Source organism: Hyla sarda, chromosome 7, assembly GCF_029499605.1.
Source record: "Hyla sarda isolate aHylSar1 chromosome 7, aHylSar1.hap1, whole genome shotgun sequence".
In the NCBI taxonomy this organism is placed as follows: domain Eukaryota; kingdom Metazoa; phylum Chordata; class Amphibia; order Anura; family Hylidae; genus Hyla; species Hyla sarda.
The window spans coordinates 103,251,591-103,271,121 of record NC_079195.1 but is presented as its reverse complement, the minus strand read 5'-3'; the positions used below and the strand labels follow the sequence as shown (position 1 = coordinate 103,271,121).

At 38.2% G+C, this 19,531-nt stretch overlaps 1 protein-coding gene across 1 annotated transcript in view; it reads left to right on the top strand.

Moving 5' to 3' along the window:
* The window catches only part of LOC130281633 (ATP-dependent translocase ABCB1-like), a 62,993-nt gene that overhangs the window by 40,738 nt on the left and 2,724 nt on the right, over positions 1-19,531 (top strand). The window contains exons 19-27 of the mRNA XM_056529063.1: positions 63-167; positions 792-869; positions 2,623-2,706; positions 3,885-4,088; positions 9,496-9,596; positions 10,519-10,659; positions 12,803-12,959; positions 16,845-17,042; positions 18,904-19,110. Coding sequence (XP_056385038.1) covers positions 63-167; positions 792-869; positions 2,623-2,706; positions 3,885-4,088; positions 9,496-9,596; positions 10,519-10,659; positions 12,803-12,959; positions 16,845-17,042; positions 18,904-19,110 — 1,275 coding nt within the window. The remainder of the gene's footprint in view (positions 1-62; positions 168-791; positions 870-2,622; positions 2,707-3,884; positions 4,089-9,495; positions 9,597-10,518; positions 10,660-12,802; positions 12,960-16,844; positions 17,043-18,903; positions 19,111-19,531) is intronic.

The following is a 19,531-nucleotide window of genomic DNA, read 5'->3' as shown; positions in this document are numbered from 1 at the left end:
TAAAACAATTATCTATTGAGATTAGATTTTAAGCCATCACGTATATGATACTATTTCTTTAGGCATTCAGTATCACCGATAAGGATGAGAGAAGCCAGAGGACAATTCTACTTTCACTAATGTTTCTTGCACTCGGTGTGATCAGTCTGATTGTTTATGTCATTATGGTATGTATACCTTTTTATTAAAGGTACTGTATTTTGAATGTAAAAACAATTTACTAGGTTGAATAGAATGACATTTCTATACAGTATAAGGTCAAAAAAACACAAACAGGAAAAGTATACATGTATGTGAAACAAATGGAGAGGCCAAAAAAAAAAAAAAAAAGGAAAGTAAATATACAGTAGAAGTAAAGAAGCAAGCTGTGTATATGTGAAACAGAACTATATCAACACTCGCTATCTGTCCTGGGCAGTATGCAAAAAAAAATTTATATATAGTAATAATAATAGTTAATAATAATATAATTAATTGTGTGTGTATATATATATATATATATATATATATATATATATATATATATATATTTATTAATGGCGGTGCCTGGTACAGTAACTTTCTTACCACAACTTAGTCCCATTCAGGTAAATAGGAGTCCTGTGTAGTACCAGTCATGTGTCACAGCCTTTCAGTCAGTTAATCAGAAGGCGTTCCAGAAGTTAAATCTTTAGATATCTATCCATATATCGGTTTTGTAGACTTTCTTTGCATTTTGAATGTAGTTAATGTAAAACATTTACAAAAAGATAGGATATGCTCATAATTTACTTTAATTTTCTATATTTCAGGGTTTTGCATTTGGAATATCTGGAGAGAATTTAACAATGAGATTAAGGTCATTATCATTTAAAGCATTGCTCCGCCAGGTAGGTGCTATTGAGGTATACACAATAACTAAGGTAGAATTACAGAGCTAAATAACATTAAAAGTCCTCATAAATTGTTTTCAAAAGGTGGCTAAAGCCTCTGACTTTGGCAGGCCGACTGACTGCCTAAGGTGTATGGGCATCTCCAGACTCCAGACCAACAGATAATGTTGGGGGAAAGAAGGGTCAGAAGAGCTTGTTGGTTTCAGCAGCCAGACCCTTTTGTTTTCAGAGTGATGTCTGGCAGTGATTTATCCTTGGGGTTTCCATTGTTGGCTAATGCTCATGCGTATGGAGAGATTAGTAGACATAGCCAACATTTTTGAAAGGGGTATGACACCTTAAATCTGTACTGACTATCCAGTTGTTTAATCCTCACAATATCATGCTGATAGTTTGAAATGACACTAGTAATTTATTTTTCTGTGTACTGTATGTCATAGAAATAACATTTATACTGCAAACAGACTGTAAAATAGTTTTGATAAGTATTTTTTAGTCCATTACTAAGTTCCTCTCACAGATAAGAAACTATGCACCAAACTGACAGTATGTTCGTACACCCCTCACATTTTTGTAAATATTATATTTAATTTTTTCATGTGACAAAACTTAAGAAATGACAATCTTCTACAAGATTGTCACATGAAAAGATACAAAATATTTACAAAATATGAGGGGTGTACTCACTTGTGTGAGATGCTATTTGTTCCGGGGGATATACAGGCAATGATAATGACTTGCTGGTGCTTGTCAAATTACATAGAGCATACTCTTGGGGTCAAAAATTTTGATGGCTTATCCTAACTATCGCTGATCAACAGAGTGCTGGCACCCAGCCCCTGACCATTAGCTGTTTGGCACAATTGTGGCACCCGCACCATCGAATGAATGGGTCTGGAAGCAGTTGACTTTGTTCACTGTGTAGTTACTTGGTCTAGTTACTGCAGCTTAGCTTCTGTTCGCTTGCATTGAAGCTGAGCTGCAGTAATCAGGCCCAGTTCACAGGCTTCATGGCAGTGCTGATCAGCAATTGACCTATCCTGAGGAAGGGCCAATATTCAAATTTGCCTGGAAACCCCCTTGAAATCAATTTGCATAGATGATCACAAGCCTCCTACAAGGTACAAGGTGTATGGTTTAGCTGTAGGTGTACATGACCCAGAGACATGCCAATTGTTGCCAGATCATTTTGAAATAATTGAATAAACAGCTTTAGGTAAAACATTGGCTTGCCACCATATTCCTTAGCCATCTGATCATAATTCAAATAAAAGCTTTCAAACTATGAAAATCTGCCTTGATGTGGAAAGAGACAAGCCAACCTCCAGCTATGAACATCTGATGAGGATAATTCCTAGCCTCTGACTGTTTCATTTATTCAAACTTTTAGTGTTTAGCTCTTTAATTTGATCTTTTTACCACTTTCTGCAACCCTAGCGTTCATCTTCAACGTTATTCCGTCAATCCATGTAATTCTTCTTTACTTTAATCCATGCAGGTATTAGATGAAATAATTATCTTAGACTCTCCATACTCTTTTAATTACACACTTATTAAAGCTATTTAGCTTGCAGGCATGTATTGTGAATTTAAAGCAAATTAACCTGTCGGCTTGGTTAATAATGTGTTGGGCGGCATATAATAATAAATACCTACACAAACAAGCAATTTATTTAGAGATTGCAGATCTGATAAAAAAAAAAACATGACTAATATTCATCTTGGTTTTATTATGTGTGATCCTTAACAGGAAATTGGGTTCTTTGATGATCATGCAAATGCCGTTGGAGTTTTGCTTACCAGACTTGCCACAGATGCATCTCAAGTGAAAGGAGTACGTATAAATAATATACTTCACAATAAATAATACTACATATGTACTAAGGCCCTTCAAAGAAGACTGGGCATAATACACAAATGAAAGCTTCATTTCATTTCTCATCTTATGTTAGGTATCTTTGAGCTAAGATAAAGCTTCTCATAGAGACTTAGATCTAGTGCATACAGCCGAGCCATTAAGGAAAATCAGAGGCATATTGATGTGCATAGAGTAAGACCACATATATTCCACTAGCATTGAACTAATAGTTAGGAAGAGCTGTATGTAGTTTAGACATAAAACCTCCTATGTTTGAATAGTAGACTCTATTTAGCATTGGTCTTACATCTTGGTGTGGTTAACTCATGGGCCAATTTGCCTTTATTGCAGTTTCTTCCATTTTAGATTTTTGGTGGATAAAGGAAAAGGTGTCCTCAAATAAGTGATTTGGTTACATTGAGTCATTGCTGTGTCGTCCAGTTGACCATTTCTTTTATGATTGTACTAAAGTGTCACTTTCATTTGCAAAATCCTTTGACATATTATAAGATTTGATTGGTCAGAATCTGTTTGTCCAGACTGCCACCGATCACAAGAGCTGGGAGAAGCACTTGGCTGAACCGCTCTCGCCCTGGGTCGAAACTATTCCCACCTTGCTGCAGGAGACAGGCTTCATAGACTTTCAAGACTGGGAGCACAGTGAGCCTGGGAGAGAGGCACTCAATCGTTCGATTGGTGGGGGTCTAACAACCCAGACCCGATATGTCTCTGTGACATGCCAAAGGTTTTTCAAAAGACAGGAGCACTTTGACTTAAAAGCAAGGAAAATATTTGTATTCTCATTATACATAATCACTATGGATTCCAAAATTCAAGATGAGGTGATTCATGAGCTGGCTCCTACCACCACCTCTATACCTTGACAGGAGGGCCCAGCACCCCTGTTAGAAAAAAGAGTGGCACGAACTTAATCTGTTCTCTCACTGCTTCATTATATGATTTAAAAGTATTTGATATGCATACTCTATATGGATATGATCCTAGAGGGTAGGAAGATTTTAGGGGGAAAAAATTAGTCGTTGTATTGTTGAATCAATAAATGAAATAAAAAACAATATCTCCAGCTGTAGTAATAGAAACCTTTTTTTTACATTGATATTTTGTTCACAGTGTTTTTTTTTCCCCGTCTTTAGGCTACTGGAAGTCGCATTGGATTGATCACCATGACAGTGTGCACTCTACTGGCAGCGATCATAATTGCATTTGTGCACGGCTGGCAGCTAACACTACTTATTTTGGCTTGTATTCCCTTTTTGATTGGTGCAAATTTTATTAGAATGAAATCAATGGCTGGCCATGCATCAAAGGACCAAAAAGCTTTAGAAGAAGCTGGAAGAGTAAGTCAGTTTAATTGTCAAAATTACTTGAAATGGCCAATACTGCTCTCAATCTATTTTATGTATAAAAATGATTGGGAGATTAATGAAATGATCAAACACCTGGATGGTTTAAGATGACTATTTATGATGGCCATTAAATATTCTTTCTGGACAGAAAGCAACATTTCATTAGAGAAATTAAGAAACAGTTGACAGATTGTAAAGCAGCAGTATGTGACACTGGGAAATTGTTACATTTTCTTACTTATTTCCTTTTTATTATATTCGTTGAATATAAAATAAACAGGTTCAATTAAATGGATCAGTATCCCACACTGAAATTAAAATAGACAGTCTTTTCTATTATTTAAATGAACCTGGGGGTGTTTGGCAAAGATAGGGTTTAGAAGCCTATCAATATAGACTAAACCTGAGAAATCAATACTGTAATATCACACATACTCATATTTTTACTGCAATATAAAACTTTACTGTCAATTTGGATCTAAATACAGTGCCACTAAATGATCAGTAGAAATGCCTGCTCACATATACAGTAAAACAAAAGTTATGTTTAAAGATGAAAGAAAATTACCTATTGTTTTAATCACATTTTTATGTTTGGTTTTGAAGATTTGGTGATGTTTTCACAAAGTTTCCATTTTAACTCTTATATTATACAATAATCCTGACATTGTTTAGTTTTCAGTCTGGCCACTAAGCCTAACAATAAGCTGACACATCCTTTTTTGCAGAGAGAACTTTTCCGCAGTGTCTTCCTTATCTTTACTGACAGGATTATATTAAAGGGCATAGATATGATAGGATCAGAGCATTTACAATAGGTAAATAGGATCAGAGGTTACAAGAGGTCACAGAGCATGTCTATAAAACTCTCCCATGGAAATGGGTAGGGTCCCGTCCACTCTAATGTGCTCCTGGCTGTTATAAGCAGCTCGGACAAAATGGCTTTCTACATAATGTTTACTAAAAATGAAATAAGAATAAAATTAAAATAAAGTAAGAATCTTATTCACAGATTTCATTTTAAATGCATATTTTTAAGACATTATTTTGTTTATCATTTATTTATTGCATGTATCACCTATAGCCTTCAACAGTGAAAACTGCTCCAACTACATATAAATATATTCTAGAAACCTTACCTACAGTTTTACTGTAGTTTTTACCATTAGAAGGTATATTTAAATTAAGGAAATAGATATATAGTAGATATACCCTGTATTTTCTGAATGAAGAGAGGACTGTGTTTCTGTGGTGGCCCTCATTACATTGCTAAAGCCCCTCTCCATTCACTTAATAAAGACAGCATATGGCACCTGTATAGTGCTTAAAGGGGTACTCCGGTGGAAAACTTCTTTTTTTTATTTTTATGAACTAGTGCCAGAAAGTTAAACAGATTTGTAAATTACTTCTATTAAAAATCTGTATCCTTCCAGTACTTATTAGCAGATGTATGCTACAGAAGAAATGCTTTGCTTTTTGAATTTCTTGTCCGTGTCAGGAGCTGTCCAGAGCAGCATAGGTGTCACGATCCGGCTGGCTGGAGGTGGATCCTCTGTGCCAGAGAGGGATTGGCGTGGACCGTGTTGGTGGACCGGTTCTAAGTTGCTACTGGTATTCACCAGAGCCCGCCGCAAAGCGGGATGGTCTTCCAGCGGCGGTAGCAACCAGGTCGTATCCACCAGCAACGGCTCAACCTCTCTGACTGCTGAAGATAAGCGCGGTACAAGGGAGTAGACAAGAGCAAGGTCGGACGTAGCAGAAGGTCAGGGCAGGCAGCAAGGATAGTAGTCAGGGGCAACGGCAGGAGGTCTGGAACACAGGCTAGGAACACACAAGGGAACGCTTTCACTGGCACAATGGCAACAAGATCCGGCGAGGGAGTGCAGGGGAAGTGAGGTATAAGTAGGGAGTGCACAGGTGAACACACTGATTAGGCCTGCTGCGCCAATCAGTGGCGCAGTGGCCCTTTAAATTGCAGAGACCCGGCGCATGCGCCCTAAGGAGCGGGGCCGCGCGCGCCGGGACAAGACAGACGGGGAACGGGTCAGGTACGGGAGCCGGGATGCGCATCGCGAGCGGGCGCCTCCTGCGTCGCAAATCGCATCCCGGCTGGGAGTGATATTGCAGCGCACCCGGTCAGCAGGTCTGACCGGGGCGCTGTGAATGAGAGGATGCTGCGAGCGCTCCGGGGAGGAGCGGGGACCAGGAGCGCTCGGCGTAACAATAGGTTTGCTATGGGGATTTTCTCCTGCTCTGGACAGTTCATGATATGGGCATCAGGTTTCAGCAGAGAGCACTGTGGACAAGATAAAAAAGAAATTCAAAAAGCAAAGAATTTTCTTTGTAGCATACAGCTGCTAAAAAGAACTGGAAGGATAAAGATTTTTTAATAGAAGTAATTTAAAAATCTGTTTAACTTTCTAGCACCAGTTGATTTAAAAAAAAAATAATGTTTTCTACCGGAGTACCCCTTTAAGATCACCCTTTTAGGAGATTGGTTCTCAGCACAGTGGATGTGTGTAAAGCAGTGGTCTCAGAGGTTTACCAGTTTTTCTGAACTATGGGGGAGATTAATCGGTATGTGTTCAGCCACTTCACAGCCTGTTTTTTCTGCTGTGTTTTTGGCTTGTTTGCATCAAAATTTTGCAAAATGGCGCACAGGCTTTGATAAATTTTGCACAAATGAAAAAGAATAAAGCACTGCATCTCATTCACTTTTGCCAAAGTTGTCTGCTTTGAAATTACGCCAAATTTTTGCACAAAAACGAACTGTGCAAACATTTTGTGTCAAATTGTATTAAAATGTCAGGAAGGCAATGAAAAATGTCCCCCTTTGTGTCCAATCCCATTGAAAAACATAATGGCTGATAATAGGGAATGATACGTTGTAGACATCTGCACAGTAAATCAACTGAAAAAAATATGGCCTTGCATTGCTTTAACATTTTTAAGCCCATTTTAAAACAGCTCAATTACATCTGTCAAGTACTAAGTATTCTCCTCACATGGGGTATTCTCATTCCCAAAAGATCTACACCTTATGATCCAATTTGTAGCCACTCTGGTGTCAGGAATGATGAATTGGATAATCCATAATCATAACAATAAGTAATTGGCCTTCTGCACAAAGTACATGCATTCATTAAACAGTGTGGCCACTTTGGGTAAAAACATTGTTTTATTTATGAAGGGAAAAGTCTGTAAGTGATTTGACTGTGTCTGGGTAAGAATACATATTTTGTTTGTACTATGGAATTTGTCTGCAGCAAACAAATATGATTTCCTCGAAGATGCTTTATAAGTGAGCTATGTCAATAGCAGGTATTTAGAAACAACTACTATGAAAATACATACATCCGGTTTAAAAAGATGTACAAGTCTGCATATATACTTTAATAATAGTAGAATTATAAATAATAATAATCATGATCTAAATGTAATAAAGTAATTTAAATAATTATGAAAATAATAATTGCCTTAAAACTGGGCTCCTATGGCATGAAGGCACCTTATTGGTTGCAATTTCCTCACTCCACTATTCTTCCTGATGCCGGTTAATGTCATGTTTTGCTCATACAGTTCAGATAAGTGTTTACTTATTGCTACAGTTTCAATTTTTTGTTATACTTCCGACAAATTGGGCACATACTGTATGAGGCGACTACGAACTGACAAAACAACCCTCACACTTGCCTAGAAAATGATGACCAATAAAGACTTGTATCAAGACACTTGCATACCCCACTTTAACCACAGCCCTTCACAGCTAATTAGGCTAAAGCTGGCCATGAATGTATGATAATTGTTGGCCAGAATGGTCAATTTTGGCCATTATGGCTGACCTCATCTGGAAATGAATTATCCGTGAGCAGTTGTTCGCATGGCCATTGGCTGAGTAATACATCTGCCAGTTTACTCTGGCATGTTTTCGGTACAATTGTTGGTACGAATGATGCCATAGGACATTGATTGGCGTGCTGTCTCTGAAGTCCTATGTGTATGGCCAGACTAAGGGCTACCATATGTATAGTGTAGTCACTATAAAGTGTAGAAGTATCTATTATTTTTTGCGTGACCAGTTGTCCTTTGTAATTACATCACTCATTTTACCATAAAATGTATGGCGCAACCAAAAAAATACTATTTGTGTGGGGAAAATGAAAAGAAAACCGCAATTTAGCAAATTTTAGAAAGGTTTTGTTTTAACACTGTACAATTTATGGTACAAGTGAATGTTTTCTTTATTCTGGGTCAATGTGATTAAAATGATACCCATCATTATATACTTTTCTATTATTTTACCGCTTTAAAAAAATCTCAAACTTTTTAACCAAATTAGTACATTTAAATCCCTCTATTTTGACGACCTATACCTTTTTCATTTTTTCGCATAAGCAGCGGTATGAGGGCTCATTTTTTGAACCGTGAACTGTACTTTTTATTGATACAACATTTGTGTATATAAAATGTTTAATACATTTTTTATACATTTTTTTGGAACATGATGCAACAAAAAAAAGCAGCAATTTTTTACTTTTTTTTAACGTTTATGCCGTTCACCATACGGGATCATTAACATTATATTTTAATAGTTCAGACTCTTACGCACATGGTGATACCAAATATGTTTAGTAAATATTTTTTTTTTTTACAATTTTGGGGGGTAAAATGGGAAAAGGGGATGTACATTTTTATTGGGGGAGGGGAATTTTCTAATTTTTTTTCCTTTTATGTTTTTTACTTTTTTTTAACACTTATTATGTCCCCATAGGGGACTATTTTTATAGCAATCACTTGATTGCTAATACTGTTCAGTGCTATTCATAGGAAATAGTACTGATCAATGTTTTCGGCTATCTTCTGCTCTGGTCTGCTCGATCTCAGAGCAGAGCAGAAGACCCTGGGAGACGGACAGAGGCAGATGAGGGAACCTCCGTCCACCGTTATGGATGATCGGATCCCTGTAGCAGTGCTGCGGCGATACGATCATCCATTTTCCTGACCGCACTGCCGCAGATGCCGTGATCTGTATTGATCGGGGCATCTGAGGGGTTAATGGTGGACATAGGCAGGATCGCTCATGTCTGCCATTACCGGTGGGTCCCTGGCTGCTTATAGCAACCGTGACCTGCTGTGCATGACGCGAGCACCACCCCGATGCTCGCGTTCATGTACTGGACGTAAATGTGCGTCCCGATGCATTAAGTACCACATCCCCAGAACGTCCTGCGTCGTTAAGGGGTTAAAGAGGTTCTGTATTATTTTGTAGACCAATCACGTGAGATAATAAAGACCTAATCATATTATAAAATTCTTTCATTTTAGAAAAGTAAAAAAATATTTCTTTGTCAGCTGATATGAGATAAATATGTAAAACATGATTACATTTTTCATGTAGATTTCTACGGAGTCAGTTGAAAATATAAGAACAGTTGTTTCCCTGACAAGAGAAGAGACATTTTATGATCGATACAATGATAGCTTAAGCGGTCCTTACAAGTAAGTAACATTATTTATTAGAATTAATGTCATACCTACACCATTTGTAAACGTCCAAATGCAGTTGTGTCCGCTCACCTCCGGAGGCAGATCCCCAACACACCTGTGCTGCCACGGACCCGCCTGTCCCGCCCCGTCTTCAACAGTGTATGAAAAGGAAGGATTGTCCGGCACCAGGTATGCTCTAAAAGATCACTTTTTATTCATGCCATAGCAAGGAAACAGACATCACAGGACTGTAGTAATCTGACGCGTTTCGCTCTCTCTTGAGCTTAAACGTAGACTGTAGTCTACGTTTAAGCTCAAGAGAGAGCGAAAGGCGTCAGATTACTACAGTCCTGTGATGTCTATTTCCTTACTATGGCATGAATAAAAAGTGATCTTTTAGAGCATACCTGGTGCCGGACAATCCTTCCTTTTCATACACCATTTGTAGGTGCAGGAAATACAGTGGAACCTCACCAAAAGACCACCCTAATGTAGATCAGACTTTTCTGTGGCAGATTTCTAATTTACTTAGTGTTTGCATAGTGACTTTTCTTTGAGACCATCCTTCTAGATGACTATTTTCACTACAACCCTGAGCTAAGGTCATGCTTATGATGGATGTACTTAAATTCTTCCTTTTCTTTGGGTTATCCTTGCTCTTTTATAATTCAAATAACAGCAGCCATGGCAAAAATATATGCATGCTGCATTCAATGGTTTATAATAACACTTAATTCCAATGTGCATCATGCCAAGAATTACTTAAATGATGGGATTTTATTCTCCAGCATCAATTCAAGGACCAAGGACCATTCAATATAAATGTGCTTATACATTAAACATGATAATGTGAGGATAAAACATATACGCATATAGAATCAGAACTGTATGGCGGGACATTGACACATTTTTTTTCTTTTACATTTTGCATTAGGGACTCGTTGGCTAAAGCTCCACTTTATGCCTTTACTTACGCACTTTCCCAGTCAATAAACTACTTTGTGAACGCCATTGTATTCCGCTTCGGAGCCTGGCTTATAGCACACTGCTACACACAGTTTGAAAATGTCTTCATGTAAGTATTGCACTCTAGTACTGTTATATTTCTCTTTTTTAAGGTATTATTATACACCAAAAACACCAGAAAAATAACCACTTTTGATCAAAGACTGTGTCTGCCATTCTAGCTCAACTCACTGAACAACAAAGAAACTTGAAAGAGACTTATATGAAAATATATTCACTTAAAGAGTACCTGTCATCAAGCCATATTTTCTAAACTAACTCAAATTATATTCCCTAACTACTCCTAACACCCCTCCTGTCCTTAATTTTTTTTCTGAGCTTTAAAAATCTCTGTATCATACCTTTCCCCTTGCTCACATTGAGTGAACTGCTGGCAGGAGAAAGTGGGCGTTCCCCAGCAGGCACAACATCACTGAAGCCTGTGAGCTGTGCTTCACCATTTCTGCACATAATTTCTGAGTTTGGTCTCCTGCCAGGCTGGGAGGAGACCAAATTAACTGTTTGACTTACACAGGGAACAGAACAGAGCCACCTAGTGGCCATTTTTTTTCAATCACATTAAAAACATATAAAGGTTGAGAATTTTAACAGCAAGTAAATAGCAAAGTGTCTTATAATTACATTATATTAAAAGTTTAGTTTGGGTACAGGTACTCTTTAATCAAATAGATAAAGGGCATGAAAAACATATTAAAAACATATAAAAAACCAGGACAACTCATCTAAAGGTGCCAAAGATCCATGAGTTAAATCCACCAGGACCACAAACTCATAATAAGGCATGGACAGCTATACATAAATAGAAGCATTGGTCCCCATCTTAACTACATACATAAGAAACAATGCCATAAAGAATAATGTGTCAGTGCATATGTGCAAAACACCCTAAATATTAAATAATAAAGATGCCTGACATGTTAACTAAATTAAAGGGGTTGTCTGGGCAGGGGGTGTTTTAAATATTTGTCCCAGGCTGCACTGAAAATAAACAAAGCCATATACTTACCCGATTTCCCTCTCCTGATACTGCTGGTTTCCCCAGCTCTCCAGTCTGCCTGGGCGGACTTTTCCTGTCCACACGGAATAACCAAAACTAGTAAAAAAAAGACTGAAGTGGGAACTGGAATTTCAGGAAAGTGGCAGGGAAGTGGGCCCAGTAAATGTACTGCTTGTTATTTTTTTTTATACAGAATGAGCTATATTATATATATATATATATATATATATATATATATATATATATAAAAAACACCCCCTGTCTGGATAACCCCTTTATGCACCTGAAAGGCAAAAAGTAAATGGGGAATAGAGATCATACAAAACATTAGCTTCCCATGTATAATGTGTTGTTAGTGGCCCCTTGGGTATTGCTGTCAAACACAAACACAGCCCCTGGAAAGAAGCTGCACTGTTTCTAAATAAAAGACCTTTTAATGTCCTCCTTTGCTCTGTGGCATCTGTACATTGTGAATTAAAAGATATATTTGTCAGTGGGCAAAGGTGGTGAGTTACTTTTAAAAGCTACTTGTTGCTAGGGAATTAAGGCAACTCACTCTGTAAATAAAGATAAATATTCACACGCACACCGAATGTTTACAGAGACATAGTCACAGGGACACACACAGAATGTAATTCATTGTTTGCATCTCTTTGAACATTTCATCTCATTTCATCTAATAGTTTGCTCCATTAAGGCTATTCATCTTCATATACTGCACAGTACTTCTGACTAATTTAACTTAATTGGTTTATTTTGTTGCTGACTTCCCGATGAAGTGAGCACAATGCAGTATTAGATCAGAAGTCACTTGCTATTTGAATACACTTCCAATGACAGTGTGTTTACCGTCTAGACTCAAAGACTTTATCATATTGCACATCTGCAGAACATGCCGCCGTCTATTGGCAAAATATTTTCTTAGTAACTGTTCTTTTTGCACTGGAGAGCTTATTATTTTTTATAGGCAAAAACTATCGGGTGAGTTCTCCGTTCTTCATTTCCTTGGTTGCTGCGTGTATTGGATTATCTTTATTGCATGTGAGCACCTCCAGTATTCCCAGTTAACAGACAGCATGTCCTATTTTTTGCTATCTAGCAATTAGAAGTAGTCTATTATCCAGTTGCTGATTCGAAATCCCCTCCCCCTTTTTCTTTGTTGGTGCTCTTATTATTTTTTGTTTTCTTCTTCCAGTGTGTTCTCTGCAATTATTTTTGCTGCTATGAATGTCGGACAGTCCACGTCTCTTGCTCCTGACTTTGGAAAAGCCAGGGTATCGGCCCAACGCATTATGAAGCTCTTGGAAAGGAAACCGGCAATTGATAGTTATAGCGAAGATGGTGAAAAACCGGTATGATTATTTAAATGGCATATTTTCTAACTTCTTCCTAAACATTTGGCTTTAAATTAATTTGTTATAATAACGGAACATGTGGTTTTCTACACTTCCTGCATGATATTATTAATGAAATAAAGGAGTACAGGGAAGTAGGCCTTTCCATTAAGTGTGCACACTTGGTAGTTCTCAAGGTTCATAAAATCCTGCTCCTTTCGCCCATAGCTGCTGATTTGACAACTTTCTGCCTATACTGTGTATACTTTTGTACAGACAGAGAGCTGTCAATCAGCAGCTAGTAGGATACCATAAACCTAGTGATAGATTCCCTTTTAAGTAAAAAAAAAAAATGACAAAAAACTTTAAAGGGAACCTGCAAGCTGTATTTGCTGCTAATAACTGCAGACACTGTATAGCTGTTAGTGTGTAAAAGAAAACTGTACCTTTACTGAAGCTGATGGTGGTTACCAAATTTATAAAATCACCTTTTTAATTTCTCAGCCAAGTGTCAAGGACGTGGAGCCAAGCTGCTTACATGCCACAGTCTTCCTAAGACTTCCTGAAATTCAGTTTTAAGCCTCCATCTAGTTTTAGTCTTTTCTCATGTGGTCAGGTTCCTACCAATATTATATACTGGGAGGTCTGTGTATCCAGGAGTATAGAGGTGGCCCTAAATGCTCTCCTTTCTTTCTACACTTGTATACAGTTCATGATATTTCTTTCTTATCTACAACTAGTGTAAACTGCCCTCTTTGGGTGCTCTCCACCCTCCGATCTGCTATGTACATCCTCTTTCCTCTCCCTGCTGCTATCAGTAAAACAGTGAAAGTAGAGAGAGTGAGCCAGAAGTAGTGCTTTGATGGATTTAAAGGGGTACTCCATCCCTGGACATCTTATCCTCTATCCAAAAGGATAAGGGATAAGATGTATGATTGCTAGGGGTCAAGCCTCTGGGACACGAAACATTTTTGTTCAGAACGCTGTGTTCGGGTGGCTGTGGTCTGGACGTCATTCCATTCATGTCTATGAGAGGGGTTTGATGAGGGACCACAGCCACCATGCCCTCTCCCATAAACATGAATGTAGGGGGTGGGGTGTGACATCTTGAGCATGGCCGCCTGAACCCAGGGGCGGAATACCCCTTTAAGTATGGCCCCCGAGATCCATATCCAATGGTTAGTGGATAATATGTCCAGGGGCAGAGTACCCCTTTAAGTAAGATTCAGCAGTAAAGTCAGCAAGGGGACTTAAACACACTCTGCAAAAGTAAAATGTTGGAAAGTCCCAATAAGGTCAATTTAGAAATTAGCTTAACTTTGCATTCAGAAAACAAATTAATTCAAGAAAAAAATAATGCCAAGATGTAAAGCCTTTAAATGCCCGATTTGTATCTCATTAGTAAGGTCTGAATTCTCATCAGCAATGCAAAGCTTTACTGGTCAGTACTACTTGTAACAATTAAATGAAATCAAAATGTTAACTCGAATCACCTCTTCCATCCAATACTGTGGATTCTCACAATATGTTAAAAGGCTAAAATGTGTGTACATATGTTTGTGTAACACATTAACTGAAATGCAATGCTAATTGAGGTTTTTTTTTTCATATTGATTAAAAAATTCTGAAATTTCATAGGAGAAATCTGTTTTTAATCTATGTATGTATACAATAAATATTACGAGTCACAAACATATATGTCATAACCACTTGCAAAAGACCTGAATTGATAGAAGCATGATTGCACATACACATATTATACATGGCAAAGGATATCTATATATGTATATAATGTAAAACAGCAAACCAAACGTCTGGCACTGCTTAAATGGCACTGTCAGTTTCAAAAACTTTTCATATGTTGTACATCTTGGCAAAACATTAACCTTTCTAATATACTTCATATTTCTTTTTCATATCAATCATGGCTTATAAAATCATGGCTTTGTCCAAGCTGAAGCACAGGCATGGACAAAGTCCAGTACGTGAGGGAGAGCTAGAACTTCTCTGTGCTCTCTCCTGTCTGATAGGACTCCTCTGTGCTCTCTCCTGTCTGATAGTACTCCTCTGTGCTCTCTCCTGTCTGAAAGTACTCCTCTATGTTCTCTCCTGTCGGATAGTACTCCTCTGTGCCATCTCTCCTGTCTGATAGGACTCCTCTGTGCTCTCTCCTGTCTGATAGTAGTCCTCTGTGCTCTCTACTGTCTGATAGTACTCCTCTATGTTCTCTCCTGTCCCATAGGACTCCTCTGTACTCTCTTCTGTCTGATAGGACTCCTCTGTGCTATCTCCTGTCTGATAGTACTCCTCTGTGCTCTCTCCTGTCTGATAGCACTCCTCTGTGCTTTCTCCTGTCTGATAGTACTCCCCTGTGCTCTCTCCTGTCTGATAGTACTCCTCTGTGGTCTCCCCTGTCTGATAGTACTCCTCTATGCACTCTCCTGTCTGATAGTACTCCTCTGTGCTCTCTCCTGTCTGATAGGACTCCTCTGTGCTCTATCCTGTCTGATAGTACTTCTCTATGTTCTCTCCTGTCTGATAGTACTCCTTTGTGCTCTCTCCTGTCTGATAGTACTCATCTGTGCTCTTTCCTGACTGAAAGCCATGCTTTTATAAGCCATGATTTCTATAAAAAAGAAATAAAATATTCTTATGAAGTATATTAGAAGGATTAATGTTTTGACAAAATGTACATCACATAAAAAGATTTTGTATCTGATAGTACCCATTTAAAGTGTACCTGTCTTTCACAAAAACGTTTAATATAATTTAGATAATACCATTATATGTATATTTTTAATATACATTGGTTCAAAAATGTGTATATTTTTGTCTCTGCAGCTATAGCCTGTGTGTCTCTGTGATGAGTCCAAATACAGGAAGTGAGAGTGGACAGGCAGGGCTCTGTGCAGTGAGGACAAGCAGGGCTCTGTGCACTGAGGACAAGTAGGGCTCTGTGCACTGAGGACAAGCAGGGCTCTGTGCACTGAGGACAAGCAGGGCTCTGTGCACTGAGGACAAGCAGGGCTCTGTACACTGAGGACAAGCAGGGCTCTGTACACTGAGGACAAGCAGGGCTCTGTGTAGTGAAGACAAGCAGGGCTCTATGCACCGAGGACGAGCAGGGCTCTGTGCAGTGAGGCTCTGTGACACGCTCCTGATTCATACACCAGGCAACTCCTAAGCTGTCAATAGACCCGGCAGTGCTGACACATCAAAGATATATAGAGTGGGGGTAAAGCAAACAAACCAGGCAACAATTGTTTCACCAGGCCATTTGTCAGGCCCTTAGGACAGAGGCTAGCACCTAAACTGTTTGAAACTGTTCATTTGCCTTCCCCTGCCTCTATCCATCTGACTCCCGGCACGGATGTCCTATGCTGAAAATAAGTGACCTTATGAAATAAGGGCTACATTTTTCACGACCACATTGATGAGTGTTCCATACCTGTTTCTTCCAAGTTGATATATATATATATATATATATATATATATATAAATATCAATCTGCTAAGTGCAAACCTTTGTCATCCACATAGTTACACGTTGTCATGTATAATATATGTGTATGAGCAATTATAAATGTATTAATTTGTTTTTAACGGGGTACTCTGCCCCTAGACATCTTATCCTCTATCCATAGCAAAGGGGATAAGTTAACGATCTGTGCACCGGATGACTGGGGTGCAGCGCTGGAGATTGTGGTGGTCTCATCGGCCAGACACCTGCAGTCAGACATCTTATTCCCTATCATTTGGATAGGGGATAAGATGTTTAGCGGCAGAGTACCCCTTTAAGTATTATTTATAAATATACATCATGAACATATGTATTTTTATTCTATCATACTAACTCTTACTGTGTTACCAGTCATTTTAAACAATATTTGTGTTTGTGTTGTAGATTGGATTTGAAGGAAACCTTGAATTTCGAGATTTAAAATTTGTGTATCCCACAAGACCGAAAGTCCAAGTTCTTCAGGGGCTTAGTGTAAGCGTTTCCAAAGGGCAAACCCTCGCCTTGGTTGGCAGCAGCGGGTGTGGAAAGAGTACCTCAGTACAGCTACTGGAGAGGTTTTATGATCCAGTAGAAGGCACAGTGGTAAGATATGCAAAATTACTGTAACGGTTCTTTCTCACCATCATATTTAGTTCTCATGCAGAATGTTTCCTATGGGACAGTTGCCATTTTAGTCTTGCTTTAGGAGAGCCCTGCAGGCATTTTGGAAAACAGAAGATTATTTTTATCTACCAACCTGTGTTTCTCACCCACACAATGTTTTGAAGTCATTAAAAAGTCTGAAATATGCATTTAATAAGTATATGGCTGCATTTTGGCCAAGCAAATCCAGTTTATAATTACCCTGTAATTACATTGAACGAGATACAGACACATGACCCCCGTGGCTAAAAATGAAGGAACAATTCTAAGATTTAGGCTCGTTCTGATTAATTTTCTTATGCAAATCCAACTTTATGTGGTTTGTGTTCAGTATTGTATTTGGCAGACACCATTCTAATAGGATTCAATGTGTGTCCAAAAAATGTAAACTGTGGATCTTCTAGACGTAATGATGAGTCTGTTTACTAAATGAGTAAGGATCTCAGGTGTAAATGGCTGATGCACATGTCATAGATGCTAAATATGTGAACAGTTAAATTCTGATCACAAGGTATAAAAAGGCTAATTTCGTCAGAGATTCTGTTTAGTATGCCCGATGCTTAGTTTTCCAATAGGTATGTTAATGTGCAAATCCTTAATTACAGTGATAGAAAATTGCTATTCTGCCATTTTTTTCACAGATTTTTATAGCTGCTTGAATAGTCTCATCACATTTTAAAATGGGCTCTGAAAATTTACTAAATTCCTCTAATCGCTATTTCCGAGTTGTGTGGATTTACACATTAATCAGACATTTGTATTTATCAGTAAATTGTAATTTGCTCTATAAAATTAAACACTTTACATAGTGGCTCATTCACTTAACATAGTGCCTTTTTATACTTATTGCTTTGCTAATCTTCTAAGTATATTTACAATGGTTCATGCTTTTATTATGTTGAAATCAACCTACTGCATTAGGTAAGGAACAAGTGCTGCTCGTGGATATAAGTATACATTAATTAGGTGCTATACAGTAGCTGTATTTTTGTGAGCGATGGTCTAGCTTAACTAAACAACATCACTTAAGGTCTTTGTCTCGCCATGACAGCCCCTTTTCATTTTGCAGCTGGCTGCAGTGGGAATGTAGTATTACATGCTGACTATGTACTGCGTGAACCAGTCACGTATTTCAGAACTGGAATTTTCAACTCTATTTCCTTGAACTTCATGTATGAGTAAGGCTACGTTCACACACTCAAGGCTGCCTCTGGCAGTGTGAAGTCCATTATTTTAGGATCGAGAAAAGCTGGAGTAAAAATAATGCTTGCACCGTCTTTTTCTCAGTTTTTTCTTTCCCAAAATAACGGCTGCTATTGAATACAATGGGGTCTATAGGCACCCGTTATTTGCTGGGGGGGCAGCAGGAGGCACACTATAGGGTCTGGTCACTGGTGGATCCGCAGCATATTTTACACTACAGATCCACCAGTGACCCGACCCTATAGGGTTACGTGACCCTACCCTAAAAGTAGATATTCCATGGCCTTCGAAAGGTCTTCCATGAAGTCACCAGTCATGGAAATCTATCTATCCTTGCATGTTTGAGGAACAGAGTTGCAACTACTCTGGATGCCACAAAACAAAGAATATAGAGGTTTTCACTGGTTAAGCAACCACCTTATCTTCCTGGACTTTACCTTAAATACATCAAAGCTATTACCCTACCCCCAGTGAAAGCACTGTACATGATCAAGTCAGAAAAGAACACACAATATACATTATTTCAAACTAAATTTTGATTTGGACAACGTGAAATGACAAGCATAGTCTAATGTTCATTCTGTTTTTCCAATTACAGCTTGCAGATGGAAATGATACAAAGAAGCTAAATCTGAAATGGCTGAGGTCCCAAATGGGAATTGTGTCTCAGGAGCCCATGCTGTTCGACTGCAGCATAGAAGAAAACATTCAGTATGGAGTCCTTGACAGACAAGTGACTGAAGAGGAAATTATTGAAGCTGCAAAAGCTGCAAATATTCACACATTCATCGAAAACCTGCCTGATGTAAGTACAAAAATGAAGAGTCAACCAATGGGATTGTTTAAACCCAAAGCTGAGCATAGACATAGGTGAACATCAACAAATCTAGGACCATGTCGTACATTTTATCCTACTACTAGTAAGGAACCAGAAGTGGGGTCAAACTGAAGTATACATGGGCATACACATGGGTTAAAATTCCCTTCCGCTTCTGTACCATAAGACCAGTCTTGCAGCCAGGCATATGAGGCCTCTAGTTATTCATATTAAAGGGGTATTCCAGGCAAAACCTTTATATATATATATATATATATATATATATATATATATATATATATATATCAACTGGCTCCGGAAAGTTAAACAGATTTGTAAATTACTTCTATTAAAAAATCTTAATCCTTCCAATAGTTATTAGCTTCTGAAGTTTTCTGTCTAACTGATC